Source organism: Bombus impatiens, unplaced genomic scaffold (assembly GCF_000188095.3).
Source record: "Bombus impatiens unplaced genomic scaffold, BIMP_2.2 scf_0452, whole genome shotgun sequence".
Taxonomy (NCBI): domain Eukaryota; kingdom Metazoa; phylum Arthropoda; class Insecta; order Hymenoptera; family Apidae; genus Bombus; species Bombus impatiens.
Genome location: NT_176871.1, coordinates 825,901 through 850,714, shown reverse-complemented (window position 1 = coordinate 850,714; position 24,814 = coordinate 825,901). Strand labels below are relative to the sequence as shown.

General features: G+C 39.3%; 1 protein-coding gene across 2 annotated transcripts in view; it reads left to right on the top strand.

Annotated features, from left to right (window-relative positions):
• Nucleotides 1-24,814, top strand: part of LOC100745903 (complexin) — a 329,300-nt gene that overhangs the window by 286,025 nt on the left and 18,461 nt on the right. For both annotated transcript variants that reach the window (XM_024368498.2, XM_012387084.3), the window contains one exon: nucleotides 9,166-9,329. In XM_024368498.2, coding sequence (XP_024224266.1) covers nucleotides 9,166-9,329 — 164 coding nt within the window. The remainder of the gene's footprint in view (nucleotides 1-9,165; nucleotides 9,330-24,814) is intronic.

The window sequence follows — 24,814 nt, the reverse complement described above, 5'->3', positions numbered from 1 at the left end:
AGAAAAAGAGAAATTCAAAAACTCACGCCCACTTTTTCTTACGTCAGAATTCCCGTGAAAATATTTAATCGCGTCCTCGCATCTCGCTCTTAGGATGCCATCGGTCTTCGACGAACAATGCTCGTTAGCTTCTTTGTCCGGAAATATGAGGATAGAATCGTCTGCAAGCGGTTTTAACGCGTTAACCAGTTAACTCGACCTTTGGATTCACGATCTTTTAGACGTGATCGTTCCCCTGTCTACGCAACCCTTGTAGCTCTTGCGTTGGTTTCGGTTAGGTTAACTTTAATTCCACGCAGTTTCTTCAAACTATCGTATGCTTGATCGAAGTTGTTCTCGTATCATTCGATACGAAGACCACAAAAGAAAGACAGGTGAAAATAACCATTACGAAGTTTTATAGTCATTGTGTAATGGTGTGATACGTGTTGGTTGTAATGTTTCGAGATATAGTATAAAAATTATTTAAAGAAAGTGGAGAAGACACGTGAGTTTAATTTTTTAACGAGAGATATACATTTGTGGAGTAAATAAACTATGCTTTGATCGTGCGTGTATAAACACATCTTATATGGAGGTAATAACAACTGCTCTATTAAGAAAATCCAAATGAATTTGTTTACCTAATTATTAACTTAATATTTATGTTCGGAGGAATTAAGATCGTCCTATTTGAAACTGATGCGTCCCTATTAAATTTGAATTTCATGATTACAGAAATGTTTAAAAGACAACTAACAGACTAACGTTCTCGCGTCGACAAAAAGAAAGCTCAATGGTTAAAAAAAAAAGAGAGAGAAGAGGCAAGAGAAGCTCGCATTAATTTCCGCAAAACGAGTTTTTGGTCGCCAATAGCCGGCGCCGCAAACGACGCCTGGTTCGGAATAACTTTTTCAACCCGGCCAGAGTTTCGCAGTGCAACTGAATTTTTCACACTCGGCCAGCTCCACGTCCGAGTTGCCAAAAAAAAGTGACGTTTGAAAACGAAACGATTCGATCGCCTGCAGCGTTTGTTCCACTGACAAATACGCAGATAAGGGAACAGTCGTTCTCAACAAAACAATTCTACGATATTGAAAAGAAATATTATACGCGTAGAAATCGAAACGTTGCTGTAAAGTTTCAACGAATCCGCCGAAACGACAACGTGGTCTGTTGTAAATTAGAAATGTCCACGGTACGAATATTCAAACGAGTGTACGGCCAGTGTTCCGAATAATGCAGCAGCGTCTTTTAAAAAAACCGACCCAGTTTTATCTAAGGAGACGTCGGTGTTCCAACCCCTGGTATCTAAACAAAAGACGAGAAGAGGATTTCGAGAAGGAGGAACTTCAACGTGGAAAATAGAAAATACCGGCTACCGATTTTCTCCCTTCGGAGCTGTCATTGTTTTTTGTCTGCCATCCAAACGACAATATGGAAAGTCGGGACAAATTCACCGGTGTTTCCTCTGGTAACGGGTGAAACACGGAGAAAGGGTGGAGTATAAAGGGTGCAACGCAAAGGAAACAACGACGGCCTCGATAGTCATCGGTAATCACCCGCGTGCCGCGGTGGAATGGAAACCAACGAAAAGCAATCTCCAGCGTACGCCGATTTTTTCTCCTGTTCCTTTTTTTTATCCGACGTTTTATACTCGATAGAAATTCCGTTTATCATCGATCCACGCGAGTCGCTGGGGTTATTAATCAGTGATTCGTTTTACGAGGCAGCTGCAACTTGTCGAATTTACGTTTCTCGACTTTTCATCGAAATGGTTGTTTCCACACCGTTTTCGAACGAGCTATGAACGATAGGAAGTTACGTTTTCATTAGGTCGTTTAATAACGAACACAGCCACGAATGATCAAAATGATTAATCCTACGCAATTTTACGAAGTTTTGTTTACATGTTTCTGATTTGTATAGTGGACTTTTCTGAAGTATTTACTGTTCCAATACGTTTTTTGTACCCCGATAACGCGATATGTAAATTACTTTGCTACGTTTCTCAATAATGTTGCTTTCATGCGATATATTATTTCATATAATGTTGCTCAGTTTAATCCTTAACACGTTGACTGCTACGCGTATTTTATACACATTGCTCGGATAAAACAATTCAATATTTATATGGTACACAGGACACGCCATACTGGACAAAGGACCTTGGTAAACATAGACCGAAAACAACACCGTTTTCGAAATATAAACACTTTTTTATTGTGGCATCATGACGAATGACAGAGGAATTACATAACTGAAACCAGCATACTCGTCAAATAATACGACAGAAATTTGGAATTTTCGAGGGAGTTTCCAGCTTTGTAAGAAGAAGATACTAAACGTGTATGCAGATAGAAGGACACATGGGGCACTTTCTATACGTATCGAGTACTATGGTCAATCATGGTGTTAACATACAAAACTATTTATATCTGAAAAACACTTGAGCTTCCGACATATGTTGACTAAGGTTGTTTTACTCGGTATAGTGTATCCTATGTACTATATAAATATTGAGTGGATTTTCTCAACACCCTGTATATTGTGCCTTGGGAATCGCAATAGATCGAGATACATGTACTACACCATAAAATTTAATTCTTGCAAAATATTATATTTCAGTACTTTTTCTCAACAACATTACCTAAATCATTCTCATTGTTGTAAATTTCTTAGTCCACAAAATTTATGTTATTCTAATCATTCTAAAAAAAAAAAAGTGTAGTAACGCGTATATCACAGACGATTACCATGACGATCAACGTGTTAACGGGTTGAACTCTCGCCTCCATTAGGGAAAATGTTTTCTCGGGCATGAGAACGTATCGTTTTCAAACTAATTTAAAATGACAAATTTTATATCTCGACTCCTATTACCTCGACCTCAAAAACGTGGCCAGGTAATTCCGTAATAAATAAACAAGTGTTAATTGGAAGACACGCGAAGCGCGGGAATACTTTAATTATCGCGTGGTGCGCGTGCAGAGCAACGTCGACGACGACTTTAAAAAAGGCGCGTAATCATTAAGGAGAGCTTGGCGGGAGGAAAAAAATTTCTCGAAAGCCGGATTTAGCGACTGCATCATCTCGCGTAATGATCCGCGCGGTGAATTCGCGGAGACAAAAAGCTAGCTGCTAGCTGCTAGCTGCTAGCTGCAACGGACTCTTGGCCTACATGCGAAGATATAGCAAAAGTACGGTCGCCAGGGCTTGACTCGTTTCTTTCTTGTTAAAATATCGACCAGAAACCGTGGATGACTTCATCGTGCCGCTTTTAAATCATCGCTCCGGCATTGAAGCGCCGACAGGAACGTTAAAGAGAGAAACAAAATATTTCGTTGTCCGTTCCTCCTGCTGATTCGTGTGGCGGAAATTGATGAATTTTTTCAGCGAATGCACACGGTGAAAAATTGTAGAAATTAGTAGCGGAATCTTGAAGGGCTTTGGTCAAATTTGTTTCATACCAACAGCATAAAAGTCGAACTAAACATTTCTTAATTTTCGACTAAATTTGTCGGTTTTCTTTTAAATTAATCTCGCGGTTGATCAGCCTCGTCTTATTCGTCTTGTGTGGTGTTCGAAAACTCATCTTACAGTGGTTCATAAAATAACAAGCATAAAAATACTCCAGCATTTGAGGAAGTGGGTTTATATTTAATAAGAATACACGAATGTTTAATAAGAAGATATTAGTAGAGAAATTTTTATTACAAAAGTGCGCCGATCTTGATCTTCAATTAATCCGCAACTGTACGCCAAATTCGTCTTATGTGTCTGAGATCGTAACACTCATGGCCGGCAGTGTATATTTTGTAACGTAGTATCCTTTGAATTTTGGCTGAATTTTGAGATTTTCAAGCGCGATCAAGCCTTTAATAGCTTTTGGAAAATTGGCAAAATTCGAATGATTCTTCCGCGAAGGAGCGAGTTTCACGATCGATGAGACGAGAGAAATAGTGGATCGCTCTGCACGTTGAACCGGCGGTGATCTCTGTGCTGTAGCGCGAGACGAGAAACGACACGGATTCGTGAAAATGTCGGTGCAAATGACAATGTTCCTCCTTCGTCGCTCCATTTGCACCGGGGACAATTGTCCTCGTTCGCTATTATGGCCGTTCTTGTTGTACGATTGCACCCAGGAGATGACGTTCCGACGCGTAGATGAGCGGCATCGTTCGTAAATCGAGCCAACAAAATGACGGCGCCAAAGAGCTTTCATTTTCATTCTATGGACGGGACATTTGTTGGAATAATTTATGTGAAAGGATGTCTCGCGAACGAATAAATATTAGGTCGTTCGAGAATAATAGATAAAAACGATCAACGACAGAAAAGACATTATTTGCAAGGCACAGAGAGAAAGAAAATTGATCGATAACCTCGATCCAAGTTACGCGCTAGAACAGAAGCTCAATTACGAGGCTCGCCGAATTTTTCTCATCTTCGTTTGATCCCCGACCCGTCGAACCGTGTGTTTGACAGGACGAACTAGGCCAGGTCGAATTCGAGATGGAAGGATCACAGAGAGGATAGGATAGGATAGACAGAGATCAGTGTCAGGTGAAATAAGTAAATTTAATTAAAGCCCGGTATGATGGATGGCTGGGCGAACGGTACGGCCGAGTGGACAAAGAGATAAGTGGATTTTATTTTCACCTCGTGAAAAAGAATTTTTGAAAAGACCGTGTCGGTCGCATCGGCCAACACCAGCAAGGGGCGACTCAAACAAACGATAAAACGGAAGCATACGAGGCCGTGTAATAATGTAAATGCACCTTGCACGTTGTATAAACGATAAGATAAAGAATCTTAACATGCAGCGACTAAGCGGAGAGGAACGATTAAGTGGCGTAGCGTTAAAAACCAGCCAGCATAATTAATTAATCGAGCAAAGTACCGAGCACAGGACTTACATAAAAAAGGCAAAAGCGAAACGACCGAGCTTCTCCAACGACTGGATGATATGCGAGTTATTACCAGCCGTGCTCCGGCCAATTATGCAGCTACTCTTCGCTAACGAAATTTCCCTCTCAACGCGGCGGAATTTTCTCCGATGAATAATCCGTGAAATAAGCTGATTTTTCATCGGCGGGATAATTAAACAGGTAAACGACATTACGATAATAATGATGATTTTCGAATTTGGCTATTTGGCTCTCCGCAAGGAGGGGAGAATCAGGAAAGCACGGAGGTGTTAGGCGAGAGAAGAGATGGAAGAATAAAAACAGAAGGAGAGAAGGAAAAAGGAACGTAGAGAATGAACGTCGTCTCTGGCTCGGACTTCAAAGTGCCTTTCCACCTCGCGGAAACCAGTGCTGCGGGAAACAGTGCAAATAGAAGGGACGAGGTAGTACGCAAAGAAAAGGGAAAATGGTAGACGGCGCCGGGACAGAAGTAGTATTAATTTCCTCGAGCCCGGAGGTCCTGGCACATCATTCTCCGGCAGACAGCAGGAAAGACGAATCCCTTTCGCTTCCCTTCAACCGAGTCCGTCTGCCTTCCCGATATTACCAACATTATACACGTTGGAGTTCTCGTTTCGTTCAATCCAAAAGCGTATCGTTCCTACGTACCAACGATTCGTTGCGTGATATTTCGTGAAAATGTCCCCCCGATTGAGCAATTCCAGCTATTTTTTCGCAATCATCGGTTCCCAAAAGAAAGAAAACAAATCGATTCGACTGTCGTTCGTGAAAATCCTGTCACGCGAATCTCACCCTCGATGGAGACCTGTCAAGCCTCGTCTATAACGGCTCGATGCTAAGCATGACAGACGTGTGAACGAATAATAACATCGGGGCGGCGAGGTGCGGGAGGAATTTCTCTTGAAATCCGACTGGATTTTTCGAGATACGCTACCAGCCATAAGTATTTGGGTACTTGGACATTACAGTAGAATTCCATTTATTTGATCTCGTTCGGCCAACAGTTTATATAATTGGAGTTCGTTCAATTTTTTCCACTATATAGCATTTCTCGTTCGCACAATAGGAGCCCGCTTCAGATTAGCAGATTCAGTCGGCAAGGATTCGCTCTAATCGGATATTACCTAAAATTTCGTTCCGATAAACGGAGTTCGGATACAGTGGCTACACAAAATATTTCTACACCGTTGTATTTATCATATTTATACACTAGTTAATTAAGTTAATCATTTATATACTAGTTAATTAAGTCCAAGCATATTAAATTTCGTATCATCTAATAGTATTTCTACGCGACTATAAAAATTCGAAACGTGGAACAATGAAAACGAAATATAGAACCCTATGAAAAGATCCTTCGTTGAAAAATAACGGCACGTTGAAATAACTTTTGCAACCACCGTAAATGCAATTCTGTCCTACTGCAAATATGCAAAGTGCACAGTGGCCCACGAAAGTGTTCGAATACTTACTTTTTAAACTTTTTACGGATATACCAAACGTGTAATACGAAGATTTATTACTACTAGCTTGTTGTTGCTTGTGATCTATAAACCTTCACTAATAATACTCGTTCAATTTCCAGCTAGAAGGATATCCAAATACTTAGGAACTTATATAGCGCACGGTCGAATAAAGACGCGAATTTATTAAGAACTCACGTGCCTTCCGACGAATCGCGAGAAGCTCGTTCGTCTTGCCGGTAGCGCGCTAATAAACGATTCGCGTTAACGATTGCATCGTGACAACCGGGCATTTTTTACGCTCGTAAACACTCGGCCGTTATTTGTGTAAGAAAAGAGCATTACGGAAGACAAATTTCCCTTTGTTTGCCATTAATTTCTCCGGGGATCGGGACGAGGATGAACGAGGGAAAAGTTAAGAGTAGCCGGCTAACAGATTCGCAAACAGCTTTCATATTTTTACGTACGCCGCTGCCGCCGGACAGGCCGAGGGTATCGCGTTCCGTTGGAAAAACGAATGGCCGGATGTGTTTCCGCTGTAAACACGATTTTTCCTCGAGAATACCTCTCGTAGAGGGATTCCCCTTTCGCTGGTACTCGTCGGACGGAGTAATAGGCAAGGAACTCTCTGCGAATCCGCTTAATCTTTCGGTAAACTAATAAAACTTCGTTAAGGCTGTCGAAGCTTCACTGGCATTTCCATCACGGCCTTCGAATGAACGCGACCGATTTGTTCGTTCCTCTTCCTCCACTTCGGCTATGAAGTCGAAGGTGAATTCGATCATAAGTACTCTCTGGAATGAAGTTCGTTTTCGTTCCACGAGGGAGCAGAGAGAAATCGAATTAATGGAGGAGAATTCCCGAAATTTAAGAACGCTCCCTAAAGAGGCATCTTTAACTCGATATTGCTTCGATACAACGAAGAATCTTTGTATCAGGTTGACGTTGACGAAATCATATTTTTACGATGGAACGAATCTCGATTATTATAGAACAGCGATTGATGGAATAACTCCCATAAGTGGATAAGTGGAAATTGAAAGAAACTTTTACATTTTTATTCGGCAGTTTTCGTTCCCGTTCGATATTAATATTTGAGTCGCCCAGGGGCCACGTTAAAAAACATTCGGAATAACGATTAATGGAACGATCGATTAATGGAAATTTTGAAGATGAACGCTTTTGATTACGAGAGAAATTGAAAGACAAGAATAGAAATTGGAAGAAATTTGTACATTTTTATTCGCAAGTTTTTGTCCCTGTTTAATATTAATATTTGAATCGCCCGCAAGCCACATCATTCGGAATAACGATTAACGGAACGATCGATTATCGGAACATCGATTAATGGAAATTTTGGAGCTGAAGCCCTTTTATTACGAGGAACGTTGGAAAACGAGAATAGAAATTCCAAGAAATCTTTACGTTTTTCTTCCAAAGCTTTTGTTTCTGTTTGATATTAATAATCGAGTTGCATAAAGAACCTCGATTGGCGGAATAACGATTAATGGAACGATCGATTATCGGAATTTGGATTAACGGAAATTTTTACCTTTTCTGAAAATATAAAATAAATTTGTACAACGCTATTTTATGAAAAGTAACGGTACTTGCTGATATTTACAGTAACTTGCTCTTACACCGTTATGATTCTCAGTCAATTTCGAAGAAACTTTCCTATCCGTTATGACGATCGATTGGACGCGTTTCTATAGCGAAATAATTTTCGCTGGGAGCCTGAGGTACCACCGCAATGGTTTATAAACTCGAAGGGAATAGCGTCACAGCTATCAGGCTGATTTACAATGTTTGCTCCCAAGGGTAAACCGTTAGTTTCTCGTCCTCTATTATCCCGGTGGTTTGTACACCGAACATAATCTAAATGGAAGGAAGAAAACTAAACGCGAACAAAACACCGACAGCTTTTTAACGCAAAGATGGGTTTAATCATCCTGGAACTATCAATTATCGTTTAAGCAAATCAAACAGAGAAAAAAGGACGCTAAATATGGAATCACTTATTACATTACGTAGCTGACGATAATGTTATATTATATTAGGTTGTCCGAAAAGTTTCTTTCGTTTTATAAGGAAATAATAGACGCACAATGTTTTATCGTAGAAAAGTTAACTTAACTCCAAATAAAACATCACTGCTTGTCCTTACTCTAAGACCCATATAAGTTACCACATTAGTTTATTGATTTATGCACGAAATAGAACCGAATGGATCATACCTAATGCGATAAAATAATATAAAACAGAAATTGTTGTTCATCTATTATCATCTTATAAAACGAAAGAAACTTTTCAGACAACCTAGATTATACGTTTTAATATCATTGTATATCCACAGTTGCGCACGATAGTATTTGGACTCTTATGTTGTAGAAAACACTGAAACTGTATGAACGTTATAATAAAATCTCGCTATCTTGATCGTATTGCTGATATATTAATTAATAGGACTCTATATTCGGTATGTCTCACGTATTTAGGATGGCTATTTATGCTGCATACTAATTTTTTAGCAAATATATTTTTGCATTGAATATCTCGTAACTTCTACTTGCGAATATACATTTTCAGATTGGTTTCAAAAAGCCAATACGATTGTAACAGTCGTGTTTCAATACGAAACTAATGAAATTTCTTAAACGTTTTCTATAATACATTTAATACGCACGTAGAATATTTCCATGACAAATATTCAAATACTTTCATGAGCCACTGTACGACGAAGAAAAAAGCCGAGGACTGTTGTTGAACGTATTGTTTCTTTCGATTTGCAGGAGCCGTTGGTGGCGAAGGCGGAGACGAAGATGACAAGGAGAAGGAAGAGGAGGCCGAAAGGGAAAGGCAAGAAGCCATCAGGGAGGCTGAGGAACGAAGGAAGGAGAAGCATCGCAAGATGGAAGAAGAACGAGAGAAGATGCGACAGGAAATCAGGGACAAGGTAAGGAATAACACCGTTTCCTCTTTCTGTCTTTTGCTTTCTCCTCGCCAAGAGGGGAAGGTTGCCGCGATATAAAGCGCGTAAACGGAAAATCAGCTTTCGAAGAATTATACATCGAGTCAGCGTTAACTCTATTTCGCTTTACGAATTCAAAGGCTCTCGTTAAATGGACCAGTCTTAGAGGAGAACTACGGCTCTTGGTTTTGCCGCGCGATATAACAAACAAGAGTTTCGTAAATGTTAGTTCGTTCTTCTGCGAAACTGCCGACTGTTCGGGCAACTTCGTTCTAACGACTTTTGAAAATGTGCTCGTTCGAACTTTCGCTTCGTTTCGATTATAGACCTAATCTTATTTGTTAGAGGAAATGAAATTTCTCTTTCAAAGTTCAACTTAGAATACCAGTATCATGTAAATTGATTAGAAGTAAATTGCGAATCAAGTGGCAGTTGACACAGCTTTGATTCCTAACGGTTTTCATTCCGCGTTACCTATGAGGTGGATATTAAACGTGTTGGTTTGTTTATTAAAGGGACGAATGATAAAATTGTCATAGTCAATTATATTAAAATCACTTTAAGTGCAAGTATAGAGATAGTGTATGCCGCATTCAACTATTCGACTGTCCAAATGTAACTCCGGTTAACGATTACAAATAACGGCGATAATATTTTGTCCGGAGTTCGTTTACCTTTGAACCTAGCGAACGAAAACAACGTTGGTATTCCAAGGCACAATAATATGAGTCTCCCTCGATTCAGATCTTCCATTGACTCATACACCGCTCGCCTATATTTTATATATTCGCGACGATTTGAAGAAATGCTAAAATTGCACGAATTTCCTAACAAAATTGTAAAAATACATTAGCAGCGTACGCGTCCTTCATCGTAGAAGGTAGCAAACTATAAGCGGACTGTTACAACGTGTAATTCACCCATAATTTTTGTCGATCTTGGAGAAGACGTAACTAACTAAAATCTTTGAGCGAAGATGCGCTTACACGACGCGTTTGTCTGCTTGCGAATTGCAGCCGAAGAGCAACAAAAGCTTCTACTCGTATCAAAGGCAATTCATATTTCCCTGTCCTTAACAGCCTGACAGAGAGAGAGAGAGAGAGAGAGAGAGAGAGAGAGAGAGCTCGTTCGTAATACGCGTACTGAATGGGGTAGTACGTAACTGAAAAGCTGTATGAAAGATAAAATACTCCGGATCGAAAGTCTCGTGCTTATTTACAAATGTACGCGGGTGTGTCCCGCATTGGAGCGTGGAAAGTCCCGAGGAACGTAAAATACACGTGTGTATGCTGTATGCTACATACTGTATACTGTATACATACGGTATACACACTCGTAGTGTGTATCGAGTGCCTTGTAGGGGCCGGTGAAACGGTCGAAAATTTCAAAGGTCTCTCGGCACCGAGCTGTCTAAAAAGATCACGTTAAAGAACGAATATTTTTCTAAATTATCCCTATGATACGCATCGTGGAAATAACTCGGCAAAAAATTTCGATTTACGAGGCTTCCATTAACCTCGAGCCAGTTATTTCAACGAGAGAAACCATTTCAGAGAAAGTTTGAGAAAATGACACTGCGTTTCCCGTCATATATTACCTCTCGCCTCGCAAACTGCAAATTTTCAATTACGAGTTTCATTTTCCTTCGATTTTCACGGTGCTCTGCTCGCTGCTCACGAACCCCGCCTACCAAGGAACCGCGTGCATTCTTCGAGGACAAAGGATTCTCGCTTTTCGCCACGAGTTGCATGGAATATCTTTAGGGCGTCTTTTCATACTTGCCGGAATAGGAACACCTGGTTTCGTTTGCCAATGGATTCGCGCCAGTTGTCTGCATGATTCCGACGTCGCTGTTCAAACCTACCGCAACTTTCATTTATCGGGATGAATCCCTCTTTCTCCTTGCACGAGTATCAGTCCCTTGCATACTTCGATCATCATTACGAGTATCGTTGATCGGTCGACGAATGCCTATAGATTTCTCGGTTATATCACGGACTTGGATAATATCATAATCGAGCAGACATCGACAGAATTAATTCCACCTGCGGCTCTTTATGCTCGTTCACCAGGAAATCTAATATTTTATTATCACCTCCGATCTCCTTCCTCGAAAGTTCTCGCGTTACATCGACGCTACCAATCGAACCTCGAAAGATTATCGCGTAACCGTAATGTCCTCCGTCAGCTGCGGCAAATCTCACCACCCTTGCTTTCCTCCCAACTCCGTTTTAACACGTTCCTCTCCAACAGGGTGAAAAATGAGCTCTCCGTCTAGCGTTGCTCGCGCCGAGTTTATTATTGCCGACGAGGATCGATTTTTTCCCCTCGAGTTTTAAGCAACCTCGTAAGGATACGTTTGAAGACCATTCGTTAACGGCGCGTATCTCGTTCCATGCAGCGGCCCCGCATTTTAACACTAACATTTGTCCGGTCAAACGACTGGTTTCAAAATTTCATTTATTATTGTTCATTCAGTATTATTCGTTGTTATTTCCTTTGCTCGTCTAACTTTACGCAAATTCTTATATCAACAGAGACTGAGAAATTGATTGATCAGATAATGTAAGGATTTACACGAAGTTGGACGAACGAAAGAAACAACAACGAATGTACAATATTAAGTTAAATGTTGCAATTAATTTCGCTCGTGATCTTCAACGTCATTTTTTAAGGAACATACGAGGAATCAAATTTTTAAAAATTTATCGCGGAGCCATTAGTTAAAAAAATCCAGGATCGCAAAAGTCCGAGCAACGCCGGTCACACGCAACTATTTTCTCATTAAATTGATAAAAGTTGGCACTCTAGTTGCGTGTTGTTATCGCGTTATACGCGAACTATACGCGAAACCATACTGTCGCGTTGATCGACGAATTTAATGACCGTTCAGGAACGCGTATGCTAATAAGCGGACGCAGCCAGCAACGAAATTGAAACCGCAGTTTGATAAGGGAAAGGCTTCCAAGAATCGCGGCCAATTTATACCGCTGCTCGCTCGATTAGTCATAATGCGTGAGCTAACGCTTCTAAATTGAACGCTGGACAAAGCTCGGCTACTTGACATACCTTGCTAATTTCCCGTGTCAATACGAAATAGAGCAATTATCTAACGAAGCTGATTTCATAATTCGAGCAGATCAGAACGGTCGCGCTCGTATTTTGTCGGCTGCAATCACGCTAATTAGTCGTGACTGTTCGATGATACGTAACCGTTTGATCAACGAGAACCATTGTTCCTGGCTGTCCGTGGTTTCGTAATCGTCCGCCGATAATGACACTAACGAATAATCCTCGACACACGATTATTTTCACGCCACGGTTCTGCAAACTTTTCCAAGTGCCCAGGACAATTTCGATCGACGAACAATGCGCGATAATGGCGGCCCATTCCGCGCACCAGTGTCGCCAGCGCGAAAAACAGCGTTCATTTAACCGTTCGACCACGGCGTCACCCCGTTATCTCCAAAGCCGTTTCGCGATTAATGCGTTTATTTTACTAAATGCCACGCGAAGCGTTTTTCGCTCCCGTAAAAAATACAGATATTTGCAATCGACTGAAAATACTATGAAAGGCCGGATGAACGTTGTCGAGGATTTCATAGTGTTCGTACAGCGAAATATTTAGCGAGTAAATTAAAAATTTACCCCGGCACCGCTCGTAAATATTTGGACAATTTGCTCGATTTGCAGCGACAATACGTGAATTTCACCAGAATAATTACAAATTAGAAATTAACGACTAATTGGTAATTAGAAACAACATTTACTGCTTTTTCGTAAAACTAACAGGACATAAGAATAAACTCTCTATTTAGAAAGATAGTAATGACATATATATTTGACCATTTATATTACTACGTACTGTGGCTGACGGAGATGTTCCGACGTTTTTCACTATTTCTTTATTAATATGCTACGTCCGTTATACGAAGCTTTTTAAAATTTTGTTAGCACTGTGACGGTACACGACTATCCTGATTATGATAGCCAAATTTGAAACCAATCTGAAAATATATGTAGAAATTACACGATTCTTTTACGCCGGAAAAGAAATCGTTATACGGCGTGAATAGTAGTCTTAATTATCCTGGCTTATTAACATAACGAATAACCGACTGTTCAAATAGTCTAGTGATCTTTGCCAAGCATATTATTGTCCAACAAGCATCTTGTAACTTTTGCATACATATTCAGATCGTTTACCAACTCGACCAAAATAATCACGATGGTCATAGCATTACGTAAAAGTTTCTACCAAGTATTTAAATATCGCTGATTTTCTTAACATCTCGTATCTGAAGTTCGTGGTAAGGCGAGCAAATAACACGGCAGAAAGTGGTGGATAATTTATTAATTTCCAGGGGAGAAAATTCGAGCAAGCATTTCGCGATTACTATGTAAATAAGGTAAAATAGGCGGGACTGAAAAGAGAGGTATAATTATTCGTCCGACAAGAAGACGTTAATCCAGCAAACGTCACCGAAAAGATAAATCGTCCGAGATGGCTGAGTTTCATGGCGGACGCTTACTCGTTTGCACGTATGCAAGCCGTCTAACAAGAACGGTCCCCGACTTAAAATGCAAATTTGATTACGAAGCGGCACTGCGAATACGGCGAACGGTCCGTCACGTTCGCAGCCTGTTCTTCCACACCTAAATATGACCACGCGTAAATGCACGTACGCGTACATCTCGAACACGCCGGGTTTCTCCAACACGAAAGTCACGCCGAGTTTCTCCAACGCGAAAGTCACGCCGGTTGTTTATCACGAACCCGTATAAATCGAGCCAAGTGCGAGATAATTTCCGCTCGTGTTGCACGGAATTTCAGAGAATTGCGGAAACCGAAACGCGAATTCTCCGGCATAAAAAGAAATAACATTAATCAGAGATACGGTAATTTTGAATAATAATTACGTGGAAAAGGGCACAGTTCATCCTTAACATTTTCATCCAACGTTCCGAGTAATCTCATTTAACGTAGAGTGGCTGCAAATCGGCGTATCACTGTATTTATCATTAGCATTTATATATAGCATTTATATGTAGCATTTATATATAATAACAATAAACCAGATCTCGCATTATTTAGTAGTCTTCTTTTACGACTAGAAGAGTTTAATATCACGAGGATGAAACATGCAACTTGATAAAAACTGCTTTTTCTAGCCGCATATAACCGCCGAGCAACTTTACTCATATACACAAAATTATGTTTGCTGTATGTCTGTATGCTGTACTTTTTATGAATGGATTTCAATTAGACCTTAGGACTGATGTAGTTTGTGCGTGAAAAAATTGTTCAGGAAAAGAGGACACCTTTAACCTTCCCTTCCTCGTACTTGTCTTCGCGTAAGAAAATTAAACGAATATTCTGGTTATACAGGATGGTCAGCAGGTAGTGAGATTTGAATATCCTTATTGCGAACGCTTCAAGTCGTAGGAGGATTTTAAATCTCGAGAAGTTTCGTGGTCTCGAGGTTTGGCGAGTCCCGCTCCTAGAGATGATTTGCCTAAAACGTTCGTTAGAAATTCCTCTAACCGTGAAGGAGGAACAGCCTTAAAGAAAGACATCGGTATTTTTAGTGGATATTTTAGTTACCACGGAAAAAACTCTCTTTGAAGTGTCCATAAACTCTTGGCGTATTCAGTGACGAATGTTCCGACAACTTTTCGTGGTCGGGGCCCCGGTTGGCCAGACTTTGTGAAACATTCACGAGCGCGCGCCGCTGAAACGGAATTGTTTATCGTGGAACGTGTAGCAAAGCTGGCCGGTCATTGTTTGCGAGTTCCGTTCCATCAAAGCAAACTCAATCCTTTCTTGTTTTTTGCGGGATGAAAAGTGAGCAAAGCTTTATGCAAAGAAGGAATAAATTTCGAGATTCTCATAAAACTTCATTGAGAGTTGTTTCTATACAGAGCGTGCAGAATAAGAGGAACAAAATTTCTGACGTTACTGAAAGATTGTGAAAGAGTGCGCAAAGAGAGAGAGAGAGAGGAAAACGAGAGAACTATCGAAGAGAAAGATAATTTCTCAGCGTTTTTGACATTCGCCGGAAACCATCAGCACAATGCACCCAGTGTTCGGAAAGTTTTCCAACACGGCCGATTTACCGCGAAACAAACGACGAAATGAAAAAAAAAGAAGAGTTGAACAAAGAGCGAAGAGATAGAAAGGACAAACAGATGTCACGCGAAATCGTACTATTGTCAATCCTGATGTATTGTCCTGTCAGGATGTAGTCAGCGGTGCTGACATGACCCAGATGGAATCGAGGGCTCTCGCAGAATAATCGAGAAAAATACGTCCCGGTATGCATTGTACGCATTAAATGAATAACTCTCGAATCATCGGCGTGACGTCGCGCAATTAAATCTTGTCGCGTTTGTTCGTCAAGTGCTTGTAAAATTATTGTCGATAAACGCGTGTACGAAGATAGGACCACTTTGAAAATGACCGTTCGATCCGATACCCGATTGTCCCTAAACAATTGAAAGTTAATAGGGCATTGCTTTTGACGTAAAAAATGTCCGACCAATCTGTATGGAAGGCAACGAGTTCGAAATATTGGCCACTCTGACGAAACGCTGCAATTTCTATGACAACAAAGATTTCAATATCCTCTCGACGATTTGCGAAATTAACGAAGGCTGCTTATTATCGAATACCGGAACAATAGAAGATTAAAATGACACTTAAAGGGACACAGGGTAGAAAAGCGATATATTTTCCTTATTGTGTGAAAAAATGATGGGACATTTAAACAAGACAAGTTTATAACGAGATATCTGGTGCGGAGACATCTTCATTTTTCTCGAACAAAACAATTTGCTGGCGGCAGATCGAATAACCTTGAAACCCTAAAAAACGTAACACGTCCTCTTTCTAATAATGTGCATAGATTGATATCGAATTCTTATAGAAATTCATATTTTTATAAGTCTAAGTACAGCTACAACCTCGATACAGGATTGTTCCATTTTCTCGATACTATTTATTATATTCCGAATATTCCGCACATTTCTGTCTGATTTCGTACATTTTTGCACATTGAAATTTTGCATAAATACCTAAAATAGCCTGATCCAGATATAATAATATGATGTAATCGCTCTTAAGGTTCCTTGTCCTTGTTCGAACGCACGCGAAATCGTTGATTTCGATGTTCGTGGAAATTCAGTGGAAAAATACGAGTTAGGAAAATTCAGACCGTTTTGCATCGGCATGTAGGAAGCATCGTGTCATTCCTGAAATATCAGTCCCTCGTTAAACGGAACCGAACCTCATCCGGCTATCTCGTTACCGGGGTTCAGCTTCACCACTGCTTTCCAACGCACTTTCATACGCTCTTCAACCTAGCTGTTTAGCCGGTATAAATTTAAATTTCGCCGGGACTTTGCAATCTCCACGACAAATAATCCGGATCGCGCTTTATCAAAGCCTCTGTGACGAGAAATAAAAAGTTGAGAACGTTATCCCCGGTCTTAGCTTGGCTGCGAGCGGTTCTGTATCGGCGTCGAGGATCGTTCAGTCAGAATTAATAAAGATTGATACTTCATTAGCCGAGACATCGAAATCCTCCGTGAAAGTCTTTTCGCGATATTTTCCCGGAGGATCCCTTATCCACCTTTTCCAGCAACAATGAACGGAAAACTCGAGATATAATAACACTGGTGATCCCCTTGAGAATAAAGATGTATTCTTAAGCGGACGCTATTCCGCAAGAAGATTTCCTTCGGTAATCGCGCCGGCACGACGGGGTCAAAGAAAATCCGATTACGGGCCTCGGCTAATGATCATCAAGAAGAGATTTCGTTATATGGCCCTTAAGAAATTTCGCTTAGGAATCGGCTCCTCCAGCTTCTGGAATATCCTACACGGTATAATTAAAAATACCACAACGTCTTTCCGTTTTAACTGTTGGACACTTAATGACTCCGATGCGATTCAGGTTTAATAGCGAGTGAAAGAAGATAGCGAGCAGAAAGAAACAGTGAAATAACAAGTCCAACTTACGTTAAAGAAGATAATGTATTTTCTATTTACTCGCGTGCACTGGAACAAATAAAGTCGTAAAGAAAAGCCATAAATCTAAAGGAAATGTACGAGATACGAGTAGGTCGCGAGCGCAACGGCCAGCAAATCGAATATTACAATCTACGATAATGATTTAAAAATGCAAAAATGGAGACACGGTCTAGTTTCTATCGCAAAAGTCTATATACATTTATTGAATCTTGTGTATTCGATATATTAAAAGAAATTAGTAAATATGCGCTTTCTTTTAGAATCGTTTAAATTTCTAGATCGACAAAGTAACATTAAATTTACTCGGAACTCGGAAAGTCCGAAGAAGGAGCAAAGTTACGCGTGCGGTTACGATGTTTTTTGATTTTATCGCTACCAAGGAAATTACATTAGCTATATCGATGGAGAATATACGAGATGTCGATATAACATTAAGTCTAGTTTGTTTTATAATATCATATAAATACAAAAGGTATATGCAAATTTCTGTAACATTGTATTTCGTATTTTATTTGTTCGTTCTTCCTGTTAATAAAAGCGTAGGTAATAAATTACGTTGGTTGTCCAAATACGCGCTCGAATTCGCTCGATAAAAAAATTTAACGTCAGAAAATTGCCGAACCTATGAGGTCTTTGCTGTAATATCTCGAATTTAAGAAGCATACGAAAACGCGTAATGAGAGTAAAAAGAAAAAAACAAGAAAATATCTCACGATCATATCACAGGAAGAAAAAAAAGATTTGAAATCTGAAGACGCAGTGGAGCATGGAATTTAAAAGTGGAATTTAAAACTTTATTTAAGTCTGTCATTGCGGAAATTCCAAGTTATGAAAAGAACATTTCCTTTTCTTCCTTTTTAAAACATTCCTCTCAATTAGGAACGGGCTTTTTAAAACATGAAAATAAATATTGAACGACCTTTTTTTCTATACCTCGGAAGGTTCTTTGCTAATACATAGAATGTAAATGTCATTTATGCAAGTTTGCAAAACGAACTGTTTTTCCGCGATTCGAAGAAGGTCGTCTCGTTTTACGTCTCTCTTCTGTGTCTCTCAATTAACTCGAACAATTAATTAAAAATCCTCGAGACAGTGGCGACAGACCAACATCCGTTCGTCTCGATGGCTCGATGAAACAATGAAAGCGACTTACGCAACTGAAGTAACGACATTCGATATGGTGGCGCTACTCCGATGGACTTTTTCTAATTAAAAATTTCCCTACTGCCTTTGCTGATGTTTATTATTGAACGAGTAATATACAACAGATATTAAATCAACCATTCTTCTATAATTTATATTTCCTTCGTTCCAATCGTTCTTTCTCGCTCGCACTGATTAACGCTGCAATAATCAATTATTATCGTACGTTTAAATATATTTGAGAAACTTCTCGATCATCATATAAATTCAATAAAATCATTATATAAATTTGAGAAACTTCTAGGCAAAAGGACCGATAAATAATATTGGAAGTTTTATTTCTAGCTTTGGAAAAATTACATTAAACCATCAATGATCATTCAGAACCGAGTATGATTGTATTTGCATATTAGTATGGAAAATTCAGAAGAATGCTGTTTAATTTCTAGGAAAGGCAATTTGCTGCGTTTTATAACAATGACGCAAGCAAAATTATAAAATAATTTCAGTATTCAAAGGTAGTTGCTGATGCCCATAAATTGCATCGCTATTATACAAACAATGTAGATATCCAGTCCAATTTGCTGCATTTGCATGTCAATGATGAAATAATACTATGCAACATACGTGTGTGTGCCTGTATAAATTCTCATTGACATTCAATATTTCATAGCTAATGTTTATTCTCACTATTCCGTATAACTAATTTATTTTTACATCTCCGTTACTAGGTTCAAGCATTAGCAAAACAAGATAAATCGAAACAGATCAGCTTATTAAAAACTGGAATTATTATATCGTTTGAAACTTTGAAATATAAACAGTCTACATATTCCATGCAATGATAAAAATCTCGCCAGTTACAAATAATACAATTAAGTTGTTTCTTATCTATACTTTCCTCTCTTTGTCACTGATAAATCTGCGCTATAAAATTTATCTCTTGATTTCGTGCATTTCATAAATAATTTCTAGAGCCAGATTCGAATTTCATCAACAGGATACACTGTATTAAATTTTCTGAATCATTCGTTTAAACCACGTTCATTTTCATTTCACCGGGGTTTAAATCAAAAGATGACAAGAATCGATATATAATTCTCGATTATTTTCTCGAAACTCTTGCAGACAATTATTACAAATCATCGTCTTAAATGAATATATAATTTTCACTCTTCGTAATCCAAGTCCAATTATCGCGTTTTTCACAAGATCGGCAGATGTCCTAATATCTATGAACGAAGATGTACGCGTCGTTCTATGCGATACAAATCGATAAAAAATAGACAACCTTTTGGCCGAAATCATTTTTAAACGTCGTGGGTATATAAGCGGAGATGGCGCGCAAGGGATGTTTCGGAAATGAAGCATCTCAACTTTGTCGAGGGTCTGACCGGACGAACATAAATTCAGCAAAAAAACGGACAGCGTGAAATAGGAATATCCATATGGAACGAGTATTCTAATATGATACGTTAGGATTTATCGTCGTGGCGACCTGCCAGTATATCACCATTTTTGGCAGTATTATCGTGGAAAAATGCTACTGTCGTTCCTCTGTTAAGCGATCGATAGGTTTTGATAGCGGAATATGGTCGGCGAATGGAAATCGAGGTTTCGACCAACCATCCATCTTTGATTCTCGTTAATGCACTTTGCGATTTTCTAAGCTTCTATTAGAACGATCCAATCGAAACAAAAGCTCGCATTCTTCCTTTCTTTTTCTCTTTTTTTTTCTTTTTCTCGATAACGCTCTAACGTCGTTCGCTTTTCGACTCGAAGAGAAAATGTTACCGCGCCATCTCCGGCACTTTGTTCCATCGGCGGCGGGTTTCCTGCTCTTTCCGAGAAATTGTCGAAGGAACGACATTATTGCACGTTGTCGTGACCAATCCCCATCGACGTCGTCGTTCCACCGCCGCTGTATTTTATTATGTACTTTATCGAATCTCTCGTAGCAGATGTATCTTCGAGGGACCGATGTTCCACCCAACGGCTCACTTCGTCCACACGACACGTTCAATTGCCTGCTTAACGTATGTTCCTCCTATTCTATTACCGTTTCCCTTCGTAGCTTGCGTCAGTAACAATTAGCGAAGAAAAAGGGTAAAAGTAATTTAATCGATCGTCTTTAGCTAACTGTATTATTTTCTTTTATATTTCTACGTTTATCGATCTTGGCTGATGGCTCATTAACATCGTATAATAGAATAGCTAGAAGCAGGAGATCGATTGATCTTTATTCAAATTTAACAACTCGTAAACGAAAGGGATCTTCGACCCGTTGATTTGTAACTTACGTATTTCGTATGCGAAATTTTAAAAAGTTGATCTAAATCTTACGTAAAGCTTACGTTGAAATTTTGTTAACTAATCTCAGCTGTTGCTCGTTTAAGATTTATAATAAATCCAGTGTTACGTATGCATGTCGATATTCTACAAAGATATAGCGTGCGTTCAGCATTTCCTCTTCTTAAAAAATTTCAATATGAAATTGCAAAAACCGTAACTATCTCTTTTCTCGTTTCCAAAGAAACCGCTGTTTATGTTTGCTCGATTTCTTAAAAGAGAAATATACAATCGAAACTATGCCATATTCAGACGTAGTTCACCGATGTAAATGACTTCGCTCTTAAAAAGTGAAATTTATCTTTCTACTCTGCGAGCCTTGCGTTAACGTCGTACGAGTTTATTAGGATTTAGATTAGAGAAATTAGGCTACGAACAAGACCAACCGAATATAGTAACAGATTTCGTAATTCGTGTCACGAACGATGTTGTTACGTTGGTTAAAGTCTGACCAAGAATAGAACGATTCTGAATCGCGAGCCAAGGAGATACGAGCCTTTTTTACGTTTCGATAGGACCGTAATCGGTGAAACTACTTTAATGTTCATAACACGCGAGCACGCGATTCCCGTGCAGTCACGAGCAAAGCGCACCCATTGTATTTGAAATTGTTCGTCGCAATTGCAGAAATCGCGAAGCTCGCTTTTACCTTATTTTATTTTCTTTTATTTTATTCCATTTTACTTCGTTGTAAATTTTAAATATTGGACAAATTTCATCATCATATATCACCATTCGAAGTCACAAATAATAATAATAACGACGTATATCGACATATTTAGAAATCTTGCCCCTGTCCTTTAAAATTTATCAAACTTATAAAGTATCCAATATTGATAAGCACGTAACACTTTTACATTCCACGTGATACCGATTGGTAGACACCGATTAATCAATTGATAAATATTCTTCAAAAATGTAACCAGCGTATTATTGACAAAGTCGAACGAATAATCTCCGAATTATCTGAATCTCTGTCGTCGTATCATTATCATATTTGATATTCCATTTCGGTATTTACATAAATTGATTACGCGAAAATATTTCTGAATACAAAAATTCCTGCCTAATCGTGCAGATCAGCTACGTTCGTGACATTCGTGTTGGCTTTCCGATAATCGTGCTTCTACTGTATTTCGATTCGTGCTTTCCATGAATATTCAAAAATTCAACTAGCGATAGCGAAGCGACTTTGAGAATATAAATCGATGATTAATCGTAAGACTTGCGACGAAAAACAAACACGTCCGATAATGCGGGTCGCGTGCCAGGCAAGTATAAAAAATGGGTTGCAAGCTCGGGCAGCTGAAGCCGAAGCTGCGATGAAATAAACGAGCTGAATTATGGATGCATAAATATATCCAACAGGTGCAGAGGAACAATGTTATCTATGTAGATTCGCGACAGGTATCGCGCGCCTTTTGCCTTCTAAATTTCGCAGAATTTCATAACAGCGAAAGTATTGCTATATATATACAGCATATCATTATCGCGATTTATTGCCAACGAATTTACGATATCGTAACTGGCGGTTAATAGCAAGCGCAGTACGATCGGGGTGAAATGTAGTCGCAGAGACCTTGGGCAGAGAATAGTTGGCTAATCCTGTTGTGTTAAAGAAATGTAGACACATTAACAGATCAAAGACAAAGATAATCGCTAGAGGAAGATGCTAACGAACTTAATGAATACCAATGAGGATCTTGGTTAACGCGTTTCCTGTCCTATTTACTGTTCCTTCTTTGTCGTTCCTCTGGTAATATTGGATTTATGCAAAACATTCCATTCGTTTCTTTTTTCTTCTACGAGAATGCAATTTATTTCTTTATTGAAATATTTTCCCTTACGTACAAGTATATTTCGCTGTTTCTTTGATAATTCGCCGATTTAATCGCCAAAAGCTGAAAACTTAGTTTTCGAGTAATTAGTAGCGTAATTTCTATTGCGTCCGTCATTAAACTAAATAATTGTAATTGCATTTTCAATACCTCGAACCTATCGTCTTCTATCTGCAGAGGACAGTGGAGAATTTTTCTTCTTATTAGAGTTTATAGTTTTATATTTTACTGAAATTTCTTAGTAAAGTTATTATTAAGATTTATCGAATTCGTTTTGGAACACGCGTACAAGAAAATGGCAATAGCAAAGATACACGGATCAATACCCAGATGCAAAATAAAACACACGTACATTCCAATGCGTATAGTTTTAATCTCTGTGAATTTAATATAGAAAAATATCCAATTTGATTAAAAAATACGTTTCTCGGCTATTTCCAGCGATGAGAAACGATATCGTGCGTACGCTATGAATAACAACAATTATACCGTGTAACAAAAATTATACGTAGCTCTGAAATTGTTCATATTCGCCTGCAATAAATCGAAATTGCAAGACGACGGGCATTATTCGAAATTTTTTACCGCTGTCTCGACAATGGTCTCTATGAAATTCAAACATGCTGCCCGGACGCGAAAGAAATAATACGCTGGGATATCGTCACGTAGCCCGTCAACGTTCTCGATATCCAAAAGCCGGTTGTCTTTCTCAGCGGTGATCCACGAATCAGGGAATATGAGTACAGGTCTGAAACGGACCGAGGATAGAAAGAACGGACGAGGAAAGTGTAAAATGGAGAGAAGAGAAACAGACAGCTTTCCAATTTCGCAAATTCATGACCCACGGAAACTTCGCCGGTGTCTCTTCGCCAGACTGACTGGTGTCAATAAAATCGCATGGAAATACTGAGAAACGGGTGCAGAAGGGGCAGGGAGGGATGAAAGGAGGTGGCTACGTATCAAATTGACGGAAAGTCAAAGTTTTAAATCAGCCACCAGACGCGCCCTCTCCTACATTCTCGTTACTCGCTCCTTCCCACTTACTCTCCTCCCATAGTTACACGCGCTCCTCAACATTTCAATTTTCATTGATTACAAAATTTAAGGAGTAAAACCATTCGACAGATCTGAATCGGTCGTACGACTGTTTGCATCACTGACTTTGGGAAAACGAGCTTATACTCGATGTGTAAGTTAGTATCGTAAACTTGGATGGTTTACAACACAGTAGTTTGGAAAACAAGTTTGTATCGAATATGTAAGCTGGTATCGTGAAGTTAGGATAGATGTAAAACCAAGGGCAAATTTCTTGGCTGAGAGGTTGACGTAAAGAATATTCAATCGGCCACGAAAATAAACGGACAGACAATGGAAACAGATATTAACGTAGTTTCGTTAGATACGGCATTGCCTATACAGAGATAGAAATATCAATTTCAATCATTCACTAAATAATTCATTACAAGTGTGTGTAAACAGCATCGCTCAAAAATCTTATGTTACATTCGTTTCAAAATTGGACAAGTGTAAGTGGCGGTAAAACGATACGATGGAGTTTCATTTAACTTGGTATTTTATATAACCAAAAAAAGTAGCTGACGTATAAAATGTTAACGCGAGTAATGCGAGGTAATATAAAGTTCATAATGTACGTCAAATATCGAAGTTTTATTAAAGATAAAAAGTTGTCAAATCTTTGAACGTGAGTATATATGTATAACACTATCACCAATTTAATTAAACTTCATCGATACCTACTTCCGCTACTTATGCGCTTATTTTTGTCACCGACTGCATCCACCTATATATCTATTAATCTGTATGCGACGCGTATGCAACGTCTTGCTCTCGAGATGTCCAAATGAGATCTGTTCGCCTAACATACGTATCCCACTACGTGTTCTTCGTAATAGGTGTGACACGACGCATCGATCACCACTGTCGTTAGATTCTAAGCTGAGTTACGCTTAAATATCGTTCTGAACAGGAGCTCGATCAGGCGAGACACGAACTACGTGTCAAGCTAATTAGCTTTCGACGCGATAATTAAAATCCGGCGTCTGATCGATATCGTGTTTATAGCACGAATACCCTGGCGGGCGTCAAAG